The 22,442-nt window shown below is 40.9% G+C and overlaps 1 protein-coding gene and 1 pseudogene across 9 annotated transcripts in view; one reads left to right on the top strand and one right to left on the bottom strand.

Moving 5' to 3' along the window:
• Positions 1–22,442, bottom strand: part of LOC147031974 (transcription factor RFX3-like) — a 248,527-nt gene that overhangs the window by 109,410 nt on the left and 116,675 nt on the right. For 8 of the 9 annotated variants that reach the window (XR_015050987.1, XM_085853483.1, XM_085853487.1 and 5 more), the window contains exons 6-7: positions 16,686–16,962; positions 15,412–15,486 (exon numbers count right to left, since the gene is read on the bottom strand). Coding sequence is in view for 8 of the 9 variants with exons in the window: in XM_085853483.1 (XP_085709609.1) it covers positions 15,412–15,486; positions 16,686–16,962 (352 nt within the window). In the remaining variant the exon portion in view is untranslated. The remainder of the gene's footprint in view (positions 1–15,411; positions 15,487–16,685; positions 16,963–22,442) is intronic. The other variant, XM_085853503.1, reaches the window with a different exon arrangement.
• On the top strand, positions 4,899–7,035 carry LOC147031976 (uncharacterized; annotated as a pseudogene).

Genomic DNA, 22,442 nt, shown 5'->3' with positions numbered 1-22,442 from the left:
GAACCTCAAGGGTGGTGCACAGAAACGTTTAAAAAAAATAACAATAAATACAAGGCGCAGGGAGGTGAAATTCACTGCACGTGAAGTGTAATGCGCGCAGAGTAAAACGAGTGTTCATTTACATCTGTAGGATGTCGAATAAATAAAGAAGATAAAGCACACCTGATGCAAGGCCAAGGCATCAGACTTTGGCATGCTCACGAATCTGTACCGTCAAAACAAAACATCCCAGGAGATAAACAAAATCGGGTCACATTTGTACATGCAGCATTTTTAAATAACACTTCTTGCTACAAAACATCATATCTTCCAGTTTCATTAAATAACTCCAACCCGTCATTTTTGACGGGCTTTCACACTATTTCACTTATAATTACCTATACATACAATAAACATAACCTGCCTTGATAAATAGTTCCAATGAATAGATTTCAAAGAACTTACCTAGTTTCTGCTCGAGTGAGAGTTTATGGGGCTTACGTTTCTTGGCAGTTGTGGCAACATTGGTTCAAAACTTGTCACAATGCGAAGTGAAGTTTGGTCTGTTTAGTGTTCCATGTGCACCGGTGGTCCATTATGCTTATAATGCAGGTTTAAAATCCAATGTGCATATTGCCCAGTTTACTAATGGCCTTGCCTGCCATTCATATGAAAAAACGGTAAAGTAAAAATAAATAAATAAATAAATGAATAAAAAGGAAATTGGGGTTGAGGTCAGGGTTCATTGGTCAGTGCTGAACTCAACTTTGACCTGTTGATGTTTGTGAAGAAGATGTTTTCTTTGAAAGTGTTGATGCTTTTGAAGAGAGAAGTCATTTTATGGGTGTGTCGACAATTTTCCGGGTAGATTGATGGTTAAAAGTTTCTTAATACAACTGTGTCAGGCTTTGTTCACAACACAAAAAAAATATATGTACCTGCACTCCTGAAAGTCAATGAGCTCCAACTGCATACCTATCAGAGCACTTTCCAAGTGACATGTAAAGGGATATTGAAAAACAGCAAGAGCTTGCTCATGGGAACTGGAATCCAAACAGTACTTGCTGAATTATTCTTCCTGCATGTATTCAATCATCTGAAAGTACTTGTGATGTGAGCACAGGAGGTCAAACACATAGTATCTGAGGTTTCATCTTCCAGGAGCCCTTTGCTCTCTGGGAAATGGGCTTCAGTGGCATCCTCAAATGTTTCTGAGTTAGTTTGAGCTTTCTCTCAAAGGACCTCATCTCAAATGGAGTAGGTACAAACTTTGCAGTTTCAGATTCACTTTGCTAAGAAGACTCGTGATGTTGACAAAAAATGCAAGGTCACAAAGCCACTCTGCAGTATTGCTTGGTTGAGCTATGTCTCACCCTTTTAGTCATAAATTAAACATTAATTGATTGCTTCAGAGTGAAATATCTGCTCAGCTGCTGTAAAAAGACAAAACATCCAAAGTCGGCCTTATGAATACAAAATCTCGGCTCATGGTAGAAAAGGGGAAATAAAGGGCAAAAAGTCAAAGTCCTGACAGTGGATCAACAGGTAGACACAACAAGCAAGGGAATGAGGAGAGGAACCTGCAAGCAAGAGGGTTGGGCTTTGTCGAGTTAATTGGGTTCGAGGATATCACGAGTAGGAATGGGAGATGTCATAAAATGATAGTTAGTGTACCACCACCAGGAAGGCAGTTCTAAAAACAGAAGAAAAGAGAAACAAAAGAGAGGTGGTGGGCAGTAAGCCTGGATTTTCTGAGTTTAACCGGGAAGAGGTTACTGGAAGATTGTGTGCATATTGGGGGAGGATCAGAGGCCTGAGATAACAGAGAAATTATGATAAAAACCAGAGGAGAGACGGTTAAAAAGAAAAAAATCAGAGGCAAACAACCTGTCTGTCATATGAGAGCAATCGGCCTGGTTTCTGCATCATTGTGGAAGATGCCAGTAATGTTGAGCTTTAGATTGTACAGAATCCAGGAGAGAACAAGGGAAAGCAGAGGTACCAGCCCAGAGGGGAGAGCAGTACATGATGCAATGGACAAAGGCCTTATAGGCTGTGAGTAGTTTTCATTTTTTGAGAAATGACTCAAATTACAGAGGATGCCAAGTCTGGCACTGGATTTGGATTTGGAAGCGAACTTTGCAACATGGTGAGCCCAGAATTGTGGTCGATGGTGAGGCCGAGAAGTGAAAATTAAAATTGACAATCTTAATCAAAGCTCAACTCAATAAGATGAAAATTGATTATTTTTCAGATTGAAATTGATGATTTTAGAAGTTTGACCTTGAGTTGACCTTTAAAATTAGTTGGTTTTCAAATTCAGTGATGCACGATGCAATTGCTGCTTAATTTTCAGGTTAATCAGATGAAAACTGACGATTTTTCATTTGAAATTTGATTTCAGAAGTTTGACCTTTGACCTCAAAAATGGTTGCTTTCTGAATTTAGTGTTGGACTATGCAATTGCTGTTTAATTTTCAAGTTAATAGGATGTAAATTGACGAGTTTTCAGCTGAAAATTGATGATTTTCGAAGTTTTACCTTGAGTTGAACTTGACCTTTTGATCTCAAAAATAGTTACTTTCCAAATTCAGTGACGCAATACGCAAATCTTGTTCAACTTTCAAGTCAATCGGAAGAAAAAGGACGATTTTAGAAATTTGACCTCAAGATGACCTTTGACCACAAAATCAATGGGCTTCTCAGTTGAGACTACCTCTTCAATTTGGTAAAGTTTCATTACTGATGGTCAGTTAAGAATTATTGTGACATGTAGGCGATAAACAGAGACAGACAGACAAACAAAAAAAGACATCGTGCAGAGCACAATACTTGCAAAATCTACCCCCCCCCCTTCACCCAAGGTTGCCATGGATACATCAAATTGTCCATTTCATTAAGATTAAAATTGACAATCTTAATCAAAGCTCAGGGCAATCGGATGAAAATTGATGATTTTTGAAGTTTGACCTTGAGTTGACCTTTGACCTTAAGAGGTTGGTTTCCCAATTCAGTGACGCAATACGCAAATGTTATTCAAATTTAAAGTCAATCGGAAGAAAAATGACGATTTTAGAAATTCAACTTCAAGATGACCTTTGACCTCAAAATCAATAGGCTTCTCAGTTGAGAATACCTCTACAATTTGGTAAAGATTCACGATGATCGATTTAGAACTGTGACATGAAGGCGATAAACAGAGAGACAGACAAACAAACAGAGACGGAATAACAAAAGACTGACCAATATACTTGAAAAAATCTTAGATTTTGCGAGCAACAAACAGACAAGCCGGTAGGCGGACATGGGTAGTGGCCTACCCAATAGAACCTGACGCGATAGTCCCGTTCAATGGGGAATGACCTGAGGATTAAGCACAAGAAAATTCATGATTCCAGCTTCAAGGGTTAATGCTGCAGATTATTTTTTCATTAAAATACCCCCACATTTAGAGGTTTTTCGGCCGTTGCTAGGCAACGGAGGGGTCCATAGCAGCGGTTCTTTCTCACACATAACTAGGACATACCATGAACCTACCATACCAGTTTCATGTATATCTGACTCATAGTCTCTGAGATATAACGAACTTCATTTTTTTTTTTTCGACCAGGGTTCATTCAAAGTCTATCTTCTCCGACAGTTTTCATAGGATCCGGCTGGAAATTTTTGACAATATGGCTGAATGTACTGCCCACAGTCGCTCATGGCCTGATTTTTGATTTTCGAAAAATTAATTTTTTATGATTTTTTTCAAAAATTTCAAAGTCCCGTTGCTAGGCAACGGTGTCCATAACAACGGTTCTCATTTGCACACAACTAGGTCATGGTATGAACCTACCAACCAAGTTTCATCGAAATCGCCATTGTATTAACGGAGCACTGGACTGAGCAGAGGGACAGACAGACAGACAGACAAACAAGCCAGTAGGCGGACATGGGTAGTCGCCTACCCAATAGAACCTGACGCGATGGGCCCGTTCGATGGGGAATGACTTGAGGATAAGCACAAGAAAATTCATGATTCTAGCTTAAAGGGTTAATGCTGCATTGCTTTTTCGTTAAAATACCCCCACATTTAGAGGTTTTTCGGCAGTTGCTGAGCAACGGAGTGGTCCATAGCAACGGTTCTTTCTTACACATAACTAGGACATACCATGAACCTACCATACCAGTTTCATGTATATCTGACTCATAGCCTCTGAGATAAAACGAACTTCGTGTTTTTTATTGTTTTCGACCAGGGTTCATTCAAAGTCTATCTTCTCCGACAGTTTTCATCGGATCTGGCTGGAAATTTTTGACAATATGGCTGAATGTACTGCCCACAGTCGCTCATGGCCCAATTTTTGATTTTCGAAAAAATTCATTTTTTATGACTTTTCAAAAATTTCAAAGTCCCGTTGCTAGGCAACCGTGGTGTCCATACCAACGGTTCTCATTTGCACAGAACTAGGTCATGGTATGAACCTACCAACCAAGTTTGATCGAAATCGCCATTGTATTAACGGAGAACTGGACCGAACAGACAGACAGACAAACAAGTCGGTAGGCGGACATGGGTAGTCGACTACCCAATAGAACCTGACGCGATGGGCCCGTTCGATGGGGAATGACCTGAGGATTAAGCACAAGAAAATTCATGATTCTAGCTTCAAGGGTTAATTCTGCAGATTGTTTTTTCGTTAAAATACCCCCACAATTAGAGGTTTTTCGGCCGTTGCTTGGCAACGGAGGGGTCCATAGCAACAGTTCTTTCTGACACATAACTAGTAGTCCATGGGCCAGATTGACCCCCCGTGCACCCCCCTCCCCCCCAGGACAGTACGAGACCTGTTTTATTTTACTCCTTAGACCTTCCCATACATGAAAAGTGGATGCCACCATCACGAAATTGCGATGGACTACCTGTATGACGTCACTTTCAAAATGGCCACCAGCGAAATCACCGAGATTTCAATTTTGCGCATATCTCAGCTGCTATCAGCTAAAGACAAAATCTTGGTGTCTACACCCATGTTTTTGAGGTCAAGGAATACAATGGTGTGCCCATAAAAATCCTTAGGTTATTGGATCATTTAAAATTCAATAAAGTGGACACGGAATCCAGCGTAAATCTCATTTTCGCGCAAATTTTCACGTGAACTTGATATACATGTTTCTGTTCATTGTTATGTTGTATTTATATTTCCAGTGTTGGGCCCATAGATAGTTTTAGTAATGTATGCCTGCCCTTTTGGTGATCAAATGTAGTTAGGTGTGAAAAATAAATAGTTATGCCGCTGTGGTCAACCTGTTTAATATACCAGATCATGATAAGTTGTACTGCATTTCAACTGGTGTACCAGCTCCAACGTCAGTGGACATGATGGCAGCAGAGTCCATTGGAAGAGAAGCAAAGGAGACATTCATAAAAGAACGACTTGACACCAAGCAGCACTTCTTTGATCCAGTAAAGAAGCTGAAGTTGAAAACGTTTCATTCCAATGCCAATACAGTGAAACTAAAGACTGCACATAATAAGATCATCACTTACAAACAGCACAGCAGCATGGCCATACAGCTTCTCGTCAAATCTCAAGCCCACGGTTCGGTCAACGTTGATGAACTGATGAAATATCATTTGAGCCCTGTGCCATACAGTCTCGGGACAGCTGATGGGTATATGGCGAAAACAGACAAATCAAAAGGAATGCAATTCCTATTGAGAGATATAGATGATGCTCCACTTCCAAGCGATGCAGACACATTACTCATTCAAGATGGCAATGCTGTATTCCACACTACGACAGATATCCCAGGCAACTTTCAACTGATTTGCCATCAGATATTTGACAATATGCCCAAAACAACCAACTTCATCTTTACTACAGAAATGTATCAGGAGGGCTCCATCAAGAACATGGACGACAGCAACGTGGGTTGGGTGAAAAGCTAATTATTGGAGGTCCACTAATGAAGAAACCAGCAGATTGGAAGAGTTTCCTCATGAATGGCGAGAACAAGTCTCAGCTGGTGGATGTGATCAAGGATGTGTGGTCTTCAAATTCCTTTGCTCCTAAGCTTGTGCAGAGGAATGTTGCGTTAGTGGTGCAAGGCCACTGATATGCGTTGAATAGTGATGACGGGCTCACAGTCACAAAGAGAGAGTTACCTGAGCTTTATTCAGACCAAGAAGAAACAGACACCAGGATTGTTCTGTACTGTGCCTATGCCCAGGCACAAGGTTATGGCACAATACGTAGCCGAAGCCCTGACAGTGATGTGTTCTTCATAATGCTACATTATGCATCAAGTTTTGAAATAACAATTCTTTTTGACACTGGTTCAGGTAACAAGATGAGACTCTTAAACATCTCTGATCTAGCCAGTCAATATGGTCAGAGAATGTGTACTGCACTGATGTCCCTCCATGCACTTACACACTGTGACACCACCAGTGCATACAAAGGGATTGGGAAAGTTCGACCCATCAAACATCTCCAGAAATCAGAAGCCTTCATAGATGCATTGTCCAAACTCAGAGACACGTGGGAAGTTCCCACTACATTATTTGGAGAACTTGAACACTTCACCTGTGCTATTTATGGACGAGGGCGCTTCAAGTCTGTGGACACAGTTCGTGGAGCAATGTTGAGGGAGAAATCTGGAGGCACAGATGGGAATATCAACTTAAAGCAGAATATAGATACGAGTCAACTGCCACCTTGCCAGAAAGCGGTACAAGAACATGTAAAATGTGCTAACTACCAGGTTGGTATCTGGAAAGTTGCAGATATGCCTCAACCAAGAGTGCCACGAGCAACAGATGGTCATGGATGGCTTCTTAGTGATGGTAACATTCAACCAATGTGGTTCCGAGGACCACTGATTCCCCCTGAGGTAGCGCTGGAAGATGACAAACTGATGGAAGATCCCAGTGATGATGATGATGATGATGATGATGCCACCTCATCTGATGACTCTGACCAAGATGGGGCATCTGACGCGAACATGTCTGGTAGTGAGAGTGAAGAGGATAGAATACTGAAGAACAGTCATGATGTTGTGATGTGCTAGTACATATATGTAAAATAATCCTTTGTGTGTGATGGCTGTTAATTTGTTTTACAATTAATTTATGTACCTCTAAAATTTGATTTATTTATTTCATGGTCTCTATAATGTGTAGTTTGTATTTTCAGAAGCTTGCATTCTATCTTCCCTGACAATCACTGTCAATGTTCTAGTCAAGATAATTATTGTTATTATTTTACCTTTTTGTTTTGTTTTCAACAATGATATGATGAAGTACCATCAAGTTTTTTTTTAATTTGTTTATTGTTTTGCTTTCATTTGAACAACAATAAAAGACCTTTCACATGTACAGGTGATTTTGTTTTATGTTGAATTCCATAACATATTGAATGCTACATAGACTCTTTCAGTGAAATACCGCAATTGTGTCAGTCATATAAAAGTCTGTTGGATATGATAAACATGTCCATGAGATCCATACAAATCAACGAAAGCTAATATCCCATGCACATGGTTAATCATAGACGTGAAAATTTGTGCGAAAATGAGATTTCCGCTGGATTCCGTGTTCACTTTATTGAATTTTAAATGATCCAATAACCTAAGGAATTTTTTGTGTGCACCATTGTATTCCTTGAGCTCAAAAACATGGGTGTAGACACCAAGATTTTGTCTCGCTATGATAGCATAGTGACTGTCAAAATAGGTGACAGTCAAACTGTCAAAACAGTCAGCTATGATAGCAGCTGAGATATGTGCAAAATTGAAATTTCGGTGATTTCGCTGGTGGCCATTTTGAAAGTGACGTCATACAGGTAGTCCATGCCAATTTCGTGATGGTGGCATCCACTTTTCATGTATGGGAAGGTCTAAGGAGTAAAATAAAACATGTCTCATACTGTCCTGGGGGGGGGGGGGTGCATGGGGGGTCAATCTGGCCCATGGACTATAGGACATACCATGAACCTCCCATACCAGTTTCATGTATATCTGACTCATAGTCTCTGAGATATAACAAACTTCGTCTTTTTTATTGTTCTCGACCAGGGTTCATTCAAAGTCTATCTTCTCCGACAGTTGTCATAGGATCAGGCTGGAAATTTTTGACAATATGGCTGAATGTACTGCCCACAGTTGCTCGTGGCCTGATTTTTGATTTTTGAAAAAATTAATATTTTATGATTTTTCCAAAAATTTCAAAGTCCCGTTGCTGGGCAACAGTGGTGTCCATAGCAACGGTTCTCATTTGCACACAACTAGGTCATGGTATGAACCTACTAACCAAGTTTCATCGAAATCGCCATTGTATTAACGGAGCACTGGATCGAACAGAGGGGCAGACAAACATATCGACGGAAAAAGTCATAATAAGGGGAGAACAAATTTAAAAAAATAAAAAAAAAACATTTTTTTTTTCGACTGGATCGACTACCCAACATATCAACGGAAAAACTGATAATCAGGGTAGAACGAATTTCAAAATTTAAAATTCTTTTTTTTTTCGACTGGATCGACTACCCAACAGACAGACAAACAAACGGACCTAAACACAATACCCTCTCCTTCGGCGAGGGATATTACACACAGTCAGTTGGCAAAATTTCGTTTTTCTATTTATTGGTTCTACATTTGTCTAATTTGGAGAGTTGTAACACAGGGTTGGAGGCAGAAGAGACTTCTGTAAGTTTGGGTGCTTTAAGAACTGCCCCATGTGCACATCAATCTCTGTATAAATTTCTCAATTAATTCCCAACACGTTTACATTAAGACACCATGGGGTTGTCATGAGAAACACTACATGGCCAAAAGAATGTGAACACCTGCTCGTCCAACATCTCATTCCAAAATCATGGGCATTAATATGGAGTTGATCCCCCTCCCCCACCCCATTTGCTGCAATAACAGCTTCCACTCTTCTGGGAAGGCTTTCCACTCGATGTTGGAACATTGCTGCAGGGATTTGTTTCCATTCAGTCACAAGAGCATTCTTGAGGTCGGGCCCTGATGCTGGGTAATTAGGTCTGGCTCACAGTCAGCGTTCCAATTCATCCCAAAGGTGTTCGATGGGGTTGAGGTCAGGGCTCTGTGCAGGCCAGTCAAGTTCTTCCACACTGGTCTCGACAAACCATTTCTGTATGAACCTCACTTTGTGCACGGGGGCAATGTCATGCTGAAACAGGAAAGGGCCTTCCCTAAACTGTTGCCACAAAGTTGGAAGCACAAAATCGTCTAGAATGTTATTGTACGCTGTAGCATTAAGATTTCACTTCACTGGGATTAAGGGGCCTAGCTCGAACCATGAAAAACAGATCCAGACTATTATTCCTCCTCTACCAAACTTTACAGTTGGCACGATGCATTTGGCAAGGTAGCGTTCTCCTGGCATCCATCAAACCCAGATTCATCCGTCGGAATGCCAGATGGTGAAGCGTGATTCATCACTCCAGTGAACGCGTTTCCACTGCTCCAGAGTCCAATGGCGGTGAGCTTTACACCACTCCAGCTGACACTTGGCATTGTGCATGGTGATCTTAGACTTGTTTGCAGCAGTTCGGCCGTGGAAACCCATTTCATGAAGCTCTCAACAAACAGTGTTTGTGATGACATTGCTTCCAGAGGCAGTTTGGAACTCAGTAGTGAGTGTTACAACCGCCGGCAGCTGATTTTTCTGCGCTACGCACTTCAGCACTCGGCGGTCCCGTTCTGTGAGCTTGTGTGGCCTACCACTTTGCAGCTGAGCTGTTGTTGCTCCGAGACATTTCCACTTCACAATAACAGCACTTACAGTTAACCGGGGCAGCTCTCGCAGAACAGAAATTTGCTGAACTGACTTGTTGGAAAGGTGGCATCCTAAGACGGTTCCACGTTGAAAGTCACTGAGCTCTTCAGTATGGCCCATTCGACTGCCAATGTTTGTCTATGGAGATTGCATGGCTGTGTGCTTCATTTTTATACACCTGTCAGCAATGAGTGTGGCTGAAATAGCCAAACCCACGAATTAGAAGGGGTGTCCACATACTTTTGGCCATGCAGTGTACCTTGGTAATGGAAAAAGGCACCTTTGTTCTGCAATAGCACATCATGGTGTTACCATGAGGAACTTCATAAGAAACTAGAACGGCACTCGGTAGAGCACAAAGTCTCGCCTCGTGCGCTCATTATGAACAAAAATACCATCAATAACTGAACATGAGACAATTATGGCCCACTGCTATTATGGCACATATTCCCATGTCATGTCACATACATTGCCATTATCCATAGCTATATTATTAAGATATTTAACCACTACTTTTGTGCACATTAAGGCTAAATTGCATCAATGAAGATGAATATGAATTTTTTTTTTTGAAACTATGCTCCCCATGGCTGGTCGATCATATGTATGAAGTTTCGCATCAATTTGTTAAGCGGTTCTGGAGAATTTTATTTTTGCATTTTTATTTGCATTCCAATTTGACTACCAGACCACGTGACTGATGACATCATAAATTTAATTCTTCACTTCACACAATTTAATTGTGCAGCCTGGAAAGCAGCCATGAGGGAAACCACGGCTTACACACGCAATCATAAAAACAGCTGTAAAACTAGAACGGGCACTCAGTAGAGCGCATACCTTCGCCAACGCTACATTTTGCCCCCCCCCCAGAAACTGTTGATTGTGAGGGTATTTAATCCCATACCACATCTGCCATCTCATATGTGTTATGATGGCTTAAAAACATTAAATTTCCTGCTATTTGACACTGATTCACGTAGATTGTACAATTTCTGTATGAACTCCCTGACCTTTTTGGGTGTCGGTGTCAAGTCAATCTGATGACAACTGGTCACATTATAAGAAATAAGTTCAGTGACACTGCCCCCCCCCCCCCATGCTTTAAACTCACCAATAAAGTCACTGTCAAATATTACACATCACAGAATAGGGAATTGAATTCTAAACATTTTGAATCTACTTACATGCAAATTGTATAAGAATTGACCGGGTTATGATAATAAAGGTCGTTGACCCCCCTGACCTTTGACCCAAACCGCTAACAAAGGTAATGACGTCATTGTGTCATATCGTATATCACAAGATTGGGAATTGAATTCACAACATTTTGGCATTGGTTGCATGCAAATTGGATAAAAATCGACCGCACTATGGCAAAATGACGATTTTGACCTTTTCATGACCTCGACCTTGACCTTTGCACTCTTAATTTTGTAATTGGTATTAGAGTGTGGGGAACAAAACAGTCAACATTTTGGTGTTGGTTTCATGCAAATCGGATAAGAATTGACAGTGTTATGACTAAAACTGCACATCTTGCAATATCGTGACCCCCCCCCCCTGACCTTTGACTCCCAACCGCTAATCAGGGTTATTACGTCATTGTGTCATGTCACATATCACAAGATGGGGCATTGAATTCTGAACATTTTGGCATTAGTTGCATGCAAATTGGATAAAAATCGACCGCACTATGGCAAAATGACCATTTTGACCTATTCATGACCTCGACCTTGACCTTGACCTTTGACCCGATCGCTCCCAAAATCTAATCAAATGGTCCTCGGATAATAACCAATCATCCCACCAAATTTGCTGTGATTCAGTTCAATACTTTTGGAGTTATGCGAATAACAAACAAACAAACACACATATTCACAAACAAATAAATAAATAAATAAGTACACAGCGATCAAAACATAACCTTCGCAACAAAGTTTGCGAAGGTAATGATAATGATAATGATGATAACGACTTGCATCATGTCGTGGATCAGATATATGAAGTTTCAGATTTTTCGAGAAAGATTTTGATTCAACCAATTATGTCTGGAATACCACTTCACTGATGACATTATTTTCACCATATATGCCCCACACGGAGTTGATAACATATGCCAAGTTTCAATTTTTTTCGTTGAATGGTTTTAGAGATATCCAATTTTTTTGCTTTAATCCAATATGGCTGTCATACCATATGACCTATGACATCAGAGTTATCAATACAATATTCTCCATGGGGAGTCCCTCCAACGTTTAAAGTTTTGCATCGATTGGACAAGCGGTTGCAGAGAAAAAAAAATTAAAACAAAAATAAATAGATGTGGATACAGACAGACAGACAGACAGACAGACAGACAGACAGACAGACAGACAGACAGACAGACAGACAGACAGACAGACAGACAGACAGACAGACAGACGCTACAATAGTCATTGCGCTTGGATCGGAAGCTCATGAAATATATACATATTTATCGATATGTGTACTGTATAAAGGAGAGGTTGATGATCAGCAGCTTATTGATTATTGCAAAGTGTGAGAATTTACCATTTGATTAGATGCAAACGTCTTGATTAAACAAAGCAAACAAAACTGCATCACTCGGTTTGTAGAAGCAGGTTAGAACATACCAAAATCTGGATTATATTTAATCGCATGACATGAAAAAAATATCCACACTTATTGTTGAAGAAATTTTAAGGCTCTTCCATTCAAGGAAGGAGCAGTGCTTAGTTCTGAGAATTAAGGAAAACAAACTCTCAGAAGTAAACTGCAGAGTTGTCTATTAAAGGCAGTGGTACAGTAAATATACCAATATTTATACATTATGTATCACTAGTTGTTTCCTCCTCTCTCCTGTATTATGCTTTCCAGCTCAATGGTTCAGCTCACCTGGCATTTTAACAAAATAAAATTTAAGTTATTCTGATGGTGACATTATATCAAGTATTGCATCCATGAAAAAACACTACAAAAAAAAAATTACATTAAAAAAAGAGATAAAAAGCCATCATTACTCTGACTGGATATATTTCAGGTGTTGGACAGTCTGGCATTCTGATCTGCTTGGCAAGCTCACTGCTTGTGGCATACAAGGCCACTATCATACTTGTCTTTCTGACTTTAATACTCAACTTGTGCAGTCAACATGTTGCTATCAATGTAATTATTTGCCCTCTTCTCCCTGTGGAGGCTGCGGTGACCCGAGGCAGGGTCTTAGGCCCAGTCGTGTGCAGAAATAAACCTCTCCAATGGTCTGACAAAAACTGCATTTTTTGCAGAAGACTCCACATTGTGTTGTATAGTACTCTTATCAAACTGACAGATATACAGCAACTGTATCATTCTCTGCTGATTTGGAATTTATGAGATGCCGGTTTGATAAATGGAAAATGTCTTTCAATTCTGGCAAATCTCACAGTCTTACCCTGTCAATCCTGAAGGATTGTCACACTAATACACCTATTTCCAAGGTCAGCCACTGGAAAAGGTTCAGCCTCTTTAAATTTTAGGCCTCAACGTTAACCATGACCTATTTCCAAGGTATTTTCCTGGGCCGGCCATATTGTGAAGATGGCCTCCAATTTTAGCCGCAGACTGGTAATCCTCAACCGTTTTAAGTCATTCCTTGAAAAATCAGACCAATTCACAGCCTACGAGGCCTTTGTCCATAGCTTAATGAAGTAAAGCTCTCCCCTGTGAACTGGGGTTCCAGTATAACATCTGTCTCTCCTGGAATATGTGGAATCTAAAGCTCTCAATATTATTGGCATCTTCTGTGATGAGGCTGATCCAAAAGGCCTGTTGTTTCACATCACAGACAGGTTGGTGGCATCTGTTTTTTTTTTGTTTTTTTTTAACCGCTGCTCCTCTCGTCTTGCTCACCCGGCCTCCTGACACTGCCAACTCCTCCAGGAAGCAAACATTCGTTCAGTAAGACCCTCCTGGTTAAAGTCTCAAAATCCAGGCATTCCTCTCACATCCACTGTTTTGTTGCCTTTTTTCCCCCATTTTTAAAACTGCCTTTCGGAGACAGTTGAATCGATAGTCAACGTTAGTTGTGAGAATATAGCTTGTCTGCACATTCAAAGATTGATTACTTAAAACTGACAGTTTGTTAAAAATTGGCCTTCTATCTGCTAGATATCAAACATTGATATGCTGATGTAGTTTATAAATGTTAACACTCAAAATGAACAGATGCACTACCTGTGATGCACCATCCATTATACTGTAGACTTCTATCAAGACAAACAGTCTTGAGTCATAATTTGCCAACTGCAAAATCAAGTTATTTCTTTATTATTTTTTGCCACTATATTATCAAAAATTATTCACCTTAATTATCCTTTCCAGACAAAAATGCTACAGTTAGAACTATAGCATATGTGAGTAGTACTCTCATAAACTATAGTTGGTAACAGGTCCTACTACAGTGGTCTGCAGAGAATTACTAACAGGAAAGGAATGCTTTTTTGCCTGGGCTTGGTGATCCACTCCATCAAGACATTATCGACGTCAGTAGTCTTCCACTGATGTAACATTTTCCCTTTGTCCATAAGCTTGGGCACATCCCTCTCACCAAAAAAATTCAATATCTGCTCCTTTTGTTTATTTAGATTACAGACCGTCGATGTACCAATGCCATACTTCTCACCGAAATACCCACGTCACACTTCCACAACAACTCCACTTTTTCCTTAATACTGAGTGATAAATGCTTCCTTTTCAAAGCACCACTAGCTTGTCCAAATGTAAAAGGCCTTTAGATTGTGATATACAGGAGGTATTGCACAAACACAATTATGCGCACAAACTAATGAGCACAATGCGGTGATGCAGAATCGGATTAACATGCTACTTCACCACTTTGGTGGGGTTGCGCAATGTCAATACCGTGGCACTTGGTTTTTCCCACCAAATTATTGTGCATGGGGCGATGAACTTTTCAGAAGGCTTCTGCAATGAAAGTGTGAAAAATTGCAGGCCTGTGGAGGGGGGTTCAAAATTTTGCCGTTTTTTGGATTGCCGGATAAGGATCCTCTACCTGTATATGTATGTATGTATGTATGTATGTATGTATATATATATATATTGCAAACAACATAGACTTCTCTGGCCATATCTAAACTAGAATACAAAGCACAAATTTAAAGGAAGATGATCTCTACAGGTAATGTATAGCATACCCATGTCAGATGTTTGCTTGCACGAACAAAACAATTTTCCTCAAATGAAGTTGAGAATCAAATATTTTTAAATGGTTGATGCGATTGCAGCAACTATACTATTTTAAAGACCAAATTGATGAATTTCTAAACACTATGATACTCCAGTTTCATAACATAATTTCACAAGTGTTTGCTCTCCATTTTAAAAACAAACTTGCCATGCAGATAAACTGTTTGGATTAAAATGGTCAACAAAAACACAAAACACAAATGGACTGCAGTTTTGTACAAGCGAAAGGAAAAGATGCATGCAATCTCAGAAGCTGGCCATGCAGTTAATGGAACACAAGGATTGTGTGGGAAAGGGGAGCTGAAAGGTGGATGAAAAAAAAAAGTCCCTTTCAGAGGGCCTCAATTTGTACTGGGATTTACCCGTGCTTGAACTACAGGGGGAGCACTTACATGGTAGTTTAGTAGATAACTCTTCTGACTTGGCATAGCCTCAGGGCTTTGCAGGGTCTCAAACGTCAACTGAATCTGACAGTGGAATGAGAAACGTAGGGCTCAGAAGTTCAAGGGGGATAAGTGGTGCAAAAATGATCGAAAGCTCAACTGGCTCTTACTGAGAGAGAGAGAGAGAGAGAAAAAAAGAGAGATGGTAAAAACAAAAAAGGATGACGTGAAAATACAGAGAATAGAAAGACAGGTAGAAAAAAAAAAATAGAGGAAGCATGAATATTTTTTATATATATAAAATGAAGGTAAAATAAAGGAAGGCAATGAGAGGAGCAAAATGCTGTGGAGCAGCACGCCTTGAAAACAGTGGCCATAAAATCCAAAAGCTTAGGTCACGTAAGGCTTGACAGAAACAGTTGCAGGAAATGAATTCAGCATTCACTTGTCTTGTTAGCAATGGCAAACATACGGAAGTTGAACAGAAGGTTGTTTCACATTTTTCATGGAAATCCAAAACTGTCACCATCACCCGCGTCCTGCCAAATTTGCTTACAAATTACGTTCGTTTTAATTAACTTTTGCAACCAGTTTATTTGGACAACACAAACCTCCTAGTAAGGGTTATTTGTTAGACAATTACATGATCGATTTTTTAAAGGTTAATTTGAGCTGCATGCATCTACTTTGCACCGTTTCAGCTCATGAAACGCATTGTAGAGGCAATGTTTTCAAAAATTACTCCTCTTTCAAAAATTGTCAGAGACATGGACTGATATAAAACACGACCTGCCTTTAAGGAATTTTTTTTTATAACAACCAGACTGTTGGCCCACAAATTAACAATTAATTATAAAACATCACCAAGAGTGTGATGCCATTTTGAAAACCAAAACTTTGGTGGATAAATGGTTATTTCATATTTGAAATACATCAACTCTTTGAATGACCCTCATAAATGGACCACCTTCACTATAAGCAACTAAAACGCGAAGCAAAACATCAAAAGCATATGCAAACTGTGAATTACGATAAGGCTAACCATATTTCAAATAAATTACAATGGCTTGTGCGAGGAGGTTTGTTGTTGGAGGGTGAATGTGTCAATTTGCAAAGAAAGGTGCTCCATGACAATCCATGCATGCAAGCAAGTTTAGCAATGAACTGAAAGCTGAATTAAATGAAAAAGGTGTTATCAGACTGAAGGAGAACACAAAATGTAATTCCTGGTCTCCTATACATGTGGTAACTTCCCAAAATCCCCCCTTTGCAAAGATGCTAACCGTGGCAGGAGAGGCACGTGTGGCCTGGCTCAGTGCCTGTCCGTTGCTGTCCATAGTCTGGATGAGATATGCCCCACCAGTCTCGGAAACAAGCTGCCCACTGGCGATGGTCATGCCCATTTCCCCAGTGGCATTGCTTCCTGTAGCCATGAGGCCATGCGAAGACACAACCGTGGAAAGCTGTGTCGTGACACGACCCTGGGAGTCATAGTAGGCAGCAGGACCCTCACCTTGCCCATACAGCTGTGCCTCGCCGTATGGGTATGCTGCTGAGCGTCTGGATATGGGCAAAGATAAAAAAAGGGAAGAAAAGGGAAATTATCAAATTGCATGCCACATGCTTGTAACAAAATAATGGCCTCAATATAGTGTGCTCAATTGTTCATGCTTATAGCCTCAACGACGACAGGTACGAGTCAAGTTTAAGGCACAACATGAGCAAAAATAAAGGTATTTGTAAGTTACGTAGTTTAAATAGTTTCGTGTCACAAAAATAAAAAGTGAGGAATCTGGATCCAAAATCTTTCTTTCTTCTTCTATTTCGCAGCTCTTTCCTTTAACCCCCAAAAATTTAGCCCATTCCTCACATGGCAGTGGACTTGCAATTAACTTATCATTCAGTTCAAACTATACACCAGGACGGTGGCCTAAACCTTAAGAACGTTTCTTGCTAATTTTGGCATGCACGGACGATGTGAAAAAAACATGAAGTAAATTATTCTCGTGTATATTAAAAAATAAAAAAAATTGTACTGAAATGTTTAAATGATGATACTTAACCAATTTCAAAACCAGCAGGTCATGTTCTTCACTGTACTGTGTTGTGAGAAATTCAGATAACACATGATAATTTTCATTGATCCAGGCTTGAAAAATTGCCAGTGTTCTTTACACAAACAGCTATAAACAGGACAAGTGTTGATGGACCTACCTTGCAAATGGAATGTTGTCAAAGGCATAAAAGTGACAGTGTAAGACGTCATCTATTGCCATTTAAAGTAGTGAAAAAAATGTATTCATGCACAAATGCTAATGCCAAAAAAAACCCAGAAAAGAAACGATAAACATCGGCGAATAAAAAAACCAGAAAATTCACTTTAAATGTCAGTAAAAATATGACTCAGACTTTGAATCTTGTCCTAATTATGTAATGTCCAAAGATGAGGTGAATAATCTTTTAAAATTCCATAAGAATTACTGGAAAGCCTTCCAGTGTTTTATTTACATTTCTATCATGCCTTCAGTACCTGTCACAATACATTTTCAAAGCCAGGTGTGCTGAATATTTCGTGAAAATCCTCATGACAATGATTATAATATTACCTAATGTAGAGTTATGGATTGAATGAATAAAGTACTCAGCTCCTGGATACTTCATTTTGCTGATATTTCTTCATCATTACTGAACCATTTTCATCGTTCGCCAGAAAGGAGTGAAATTTTGATCAGGATTAGATAATGCATTTTAAAGTTATGGGCAAAAATACTGAAATAAATAAACAGACAGGAAAGGGCATTGATGTTCTGACTCCACTTTGCTTCAATTAAAAATATCAATTGAAAAGGTCATGTGTTCATTGGTAATTAATAATCTCATCAAAATGAAGGCTAGTTAAATTAGAAGTGCTGTGCAGCTGCAGCAATCAATTATTTTAATACTGTCCTTTTACAGATTTTAAACAATAATTCACCTTCCTTCTGAATATGAAATTATTTTGGGCAAATTTTTACAAACAACCCAAGGAAACTTGGACATGAATATGCCACATGGATTGTGACACCTGTGCTTTATTCACATACCATAAACGTATTCTATGCCATCTTCCCTGCATTAAACCCATTATAACAAATAGCCCCGTGGGGGAGTGACGGTTATTTCCCCAACAGGTGGAGTGAAAATGAGGGATTAGGGGGAAGGGCCATGGCCCCCCTTTCCAAAGTGCTATGGTCAAGGGGAGCACAACTTAAGTCAACAGCATGGTCCTTATGTTTAATAAAAAGTTTGGTCTGCATCTGGCCATCGGTTTCTGAAATTTAAAAATAATTAACCCGAATTTGAGGCAAAACATCCCTTTTCAGCCTCTTATAGGGGGCGGATCCAGATGAGGAGCATAACCCCATGAAACCTTACTGTTCTGATGTGTCATACCATATTGGTCATGCAGTTTGTGATGAAAATGTTTCAGTGCTTAAGAAGGATTAGGGGAGGGAGGCCATGGCACCTTTTCCAAGGGAGATTCCGCCACGGGGTGCACAAATTAAGGTTAGGGCATGGTCACAATGCTGCATGGCCAGTTCGGTCTGGACTGATTGTCGGTTTCTGAGAAGAAGATTTTTGAATGAAATACAAATATTTGGGGTAAACCCCCCTTCAAATGTGCAGATCCAGATGGGGAGCACAACCCCATGAGACCTTGCTGTCCTGATGCATCATATCAAATTTGGTCCATAATCGGTCAGGAGTTTGTGAGAAGTTTTAGTCAAATGTTAACGGACATACGTACTTATGTATGGACACTGGGACCCACTCTGAGTTTAAATCAGAGAAATAACCTAACGAGATAAGCACTCGGAAGAGCGCACACCTCCACCAGGCTGAACAGTTTATGTTTTGTATCCCAGTGATAGGCCGGATCTGCATCCGGACCTTAACCAAAATCTAATGGGCTTGTTGTTGTCACCTAATTCCAACTCATCTACCATGTTTTGTTATAATCTGTTCACGTCATTTTGAGATGTAGTGGGGGGGGGGGGGGCAGTGTTTTCCCGTTGGTTTCAAATGTTAATTTTTGGCCACTGGTTGGACTGTGTTCTGGAAGGATTTAACTTACCAAAAAATGATGTCGCCATTTTTTTGGTGATTTCATTATACTTTTCCTCTCAATTTCAAATTACGGCCCAAATCGTGCTGAATAATTTCATTATATTACCCCAAAATACATTCTGTATGCAAAGCAAACACCCAATATATTGCTAAAAGTAATATCATAATTAAGAAAAAACACTCCTTTCAACAACTGAAACTTTTTTTTGGTTTTTGACTTCTAAATTTTAAATACAGTGATAATCTCAGCTCAAAATGTTTTATTTAGTTCTTTCGGTCCACCATCTGGCTGGTTCTGGTCAGCTAATGTAGGATAGAACTTCAATGTTCATTTAGTGTTTGTGTTCATAGTTAGATGGAAGGATCTCCTTCTTCTTCATCTTCTTCAATTCCTCAGAGTGCCTGGTTGACATTACTGCACACCTCCTCATCGGCTCCACACAAACACATCTTGGAGCAGTTGAGGCCCTGCGACCGACAGGAACAGTGTGATGTGCAACTGGTCTTCTTGCACCCACATTTGATGAGGTGAGTAACTGTGGCTGGAGCTGGAGGATCCCTTGTTGGTACTGGTACTAGCGTATCCCCCTCTTCCTTCCACCCGTAGGTTGTTGCTGGTGGTAGCTGAGGGTGAGGAATGTTATCCTGACGCCACACCATGGCCTGGTAATGTGCCCGGGCAATGGCTTCATGTAAGGCTCCTCATGTCGGAGGTACCTTTTGAGCCTCCAGTTGTTTCTTGGTGAAAAGCTTCCATCTGAGATCACCAACATCCACCACAGTGCTACCAGGCTCATAGAGCTGGCAAACAAATGTCTCAATGGCTCGTTCAGTGTCAACTTCCAGCTTCTCGGACATCCCTAAGGCAGCAAATGCAGATACCACCTCCATGGAGCATCTGCCAAGTGCTTGCCAACAGGTCAGATTCCCCTTGCCTGCAAATCGACCTGTTACGTCAGCTCCAGAGAAGGCATGAAATCCTGGCAAGGCTTCAGCCTTTGCATCACCAAGTGCATTCACAATTGGTCCCAGTGAGATTACTCGCTCCTTGTTCCCCACACCAGTGACAAAGTATGTGTTCCTGCAGAGCTGATGGTAACAGTGGATTGCAAGGACAAAAACGTCAGTGTCAGGTGACTGAAAGTAGAGTTCTGTTGCTCCTCTTCGAACAGCATCCAGACTGTGCAGGATAAATCTCGTGTCAGCTTCTTCTTGGGAGCTGCAGAGATGTTGAACATCCATGGAGTTTGAGAGGACCTTTTGCCGCAAAGTCACTATGAAGACCTTGGGCTTACCCTCAAAGTGGTGGAGAGCTTTCTTTGCAAGATAAACTGTCAGTTCATCTTTGATTGCGGTACTGGATTGGAACTGCTTTGCTGACACCTTGCCAATTTGTGTATTGTCTGTGACGAGGTAAGCAGTTGCTGGCTTACGACCCTGGCGTCTCTCCCTTGTGGCCTCTTTCAGTGAAGTGGGAAGATCATAACTATCAAAGACGAGGTGGAGCTCATCATGTTCTCTGCACTTGCTGTCCAGTGTAGCTATGAAGTGGTCAGCTCATTGAGCACATGTCTTGACCCAAGATGGCTTACCCATTGCCTGGACAATTGCCATTCCATCAATTACAGTTGCCTTCCTTGGTGTCAAGGGAACAATGTCATTGGTGACATCCTCTGGCTGCAGATCAACACTAATTTTGTTTGGGAGGTCCTCAAGTACAGCCATCAGCTTGCCTTTGTCTGTGCATGGTAGGAGTTCACCACTCACTGTGGACAAGGCTCATGGGAGAGACGTGAGCTCATGCTGGCCAATGCTCTCCTTGAGGTTCATCTTGGAGAGTGAGCGTGCAACAATCAACATGCGGGCAAATAGTGATCTGTCGTCCTTGAGCTCCACTACCTGATCAGCCACTTTGTGTTTCACCGCCTTCCTTGCACTTTTCCATGTCTTCAGTTGAACCTTCTTCATTCTGGCCCAGACACTGACCTTATTCGTGTTGATGCGTTCCTCAACAAAGTTGGCATACTTCTGCTGCCCAATGTCTTCTTGGTTGCACACATCTTTCTGCACCTCAACTGGCATCACAACCTTTGTGATGATGTTGGGCAGGCTTTCACCCTCGTACTTCATAGGATTCATGGACGATATGAGCACAGTCGTGAGCCGAGCAATGTTCTCTTCCTGTCTTGTCCATACAGCCAGTGACAGGTCATGATGTTCCTTACGTGTAGTTGTTGGTGAGCCAGCCATCACATGTGCTTCTTCCGCAAGCCTACTAAGCTCTGGAGCTGTAAGGAAGAATCTCTCCCGAACACTGGCATTCTGTGTAATGCCCACGAGTCCTCCAGTGACTTTCATGATGCGGTTGATATGCTCAAGAGCATGATCCACCCCAATGGCACAGAATGGGATCTGGTTTTTGTTGACTACAAAGTTTCCATCAATGAACTCTTGATGTATGTCTGGATCTGTGCTCTGAAGGGCTGTCATCTCCGCAAGGTAAAGTGGAACCAGCCTGGCATACTTCTGCATGTCATAAGCAAAGAAGTACTTGCACAGAGAATCAAGGGACGACAGGTACAGCTCCCAAAGACCATCACGGGTGGCACGGATTAAGGTATATCTATCAATAATTCCAGCAATGTGTGTGTGTGTGTGTGTGTGTGTGTGTGTGTGTGTGTGTGTGTGTGTGTGTGTGTGTGTGTGTGTGTGTGTGTGTGTGTGTGTGTGTGTGTGTGTGTGTGTGTGTGTGTGTCCGTCTGTTTGTCTGCGACCGCCATTTCTCGACGACCGCCGGTCCGATCTGGTTGAAACTTGCCAGGAATATTGCCGGGGACCCGCGGATGTGCCTTTTCGAGGTTTTATGTTAGTAGGGTAAGAATACTGATTCTGGCTCACTTTTCCCCATGTAAATGAATGGGGGATTTTCAGCG

Source organism: Eptatretus burgeri, chromosome 2, assembly GCF_056783735.1.
Source record: "Eptatretus burgeri isolate ZD-2024b chromosome 2, Ebu_testis_v1, whole genome shotgun sequence".
NCBI lineage: Eukaryota > Metazoa > Chordata > Myxini > Myxiniformes > Myxinidae > Eptatretus > Eptatretus burgeri.
The sequence above is the reverse complement of the archived record's forward strand: the minus strand, read 5'-3'. Positions and strand labels throughout refer to the sequence as shown.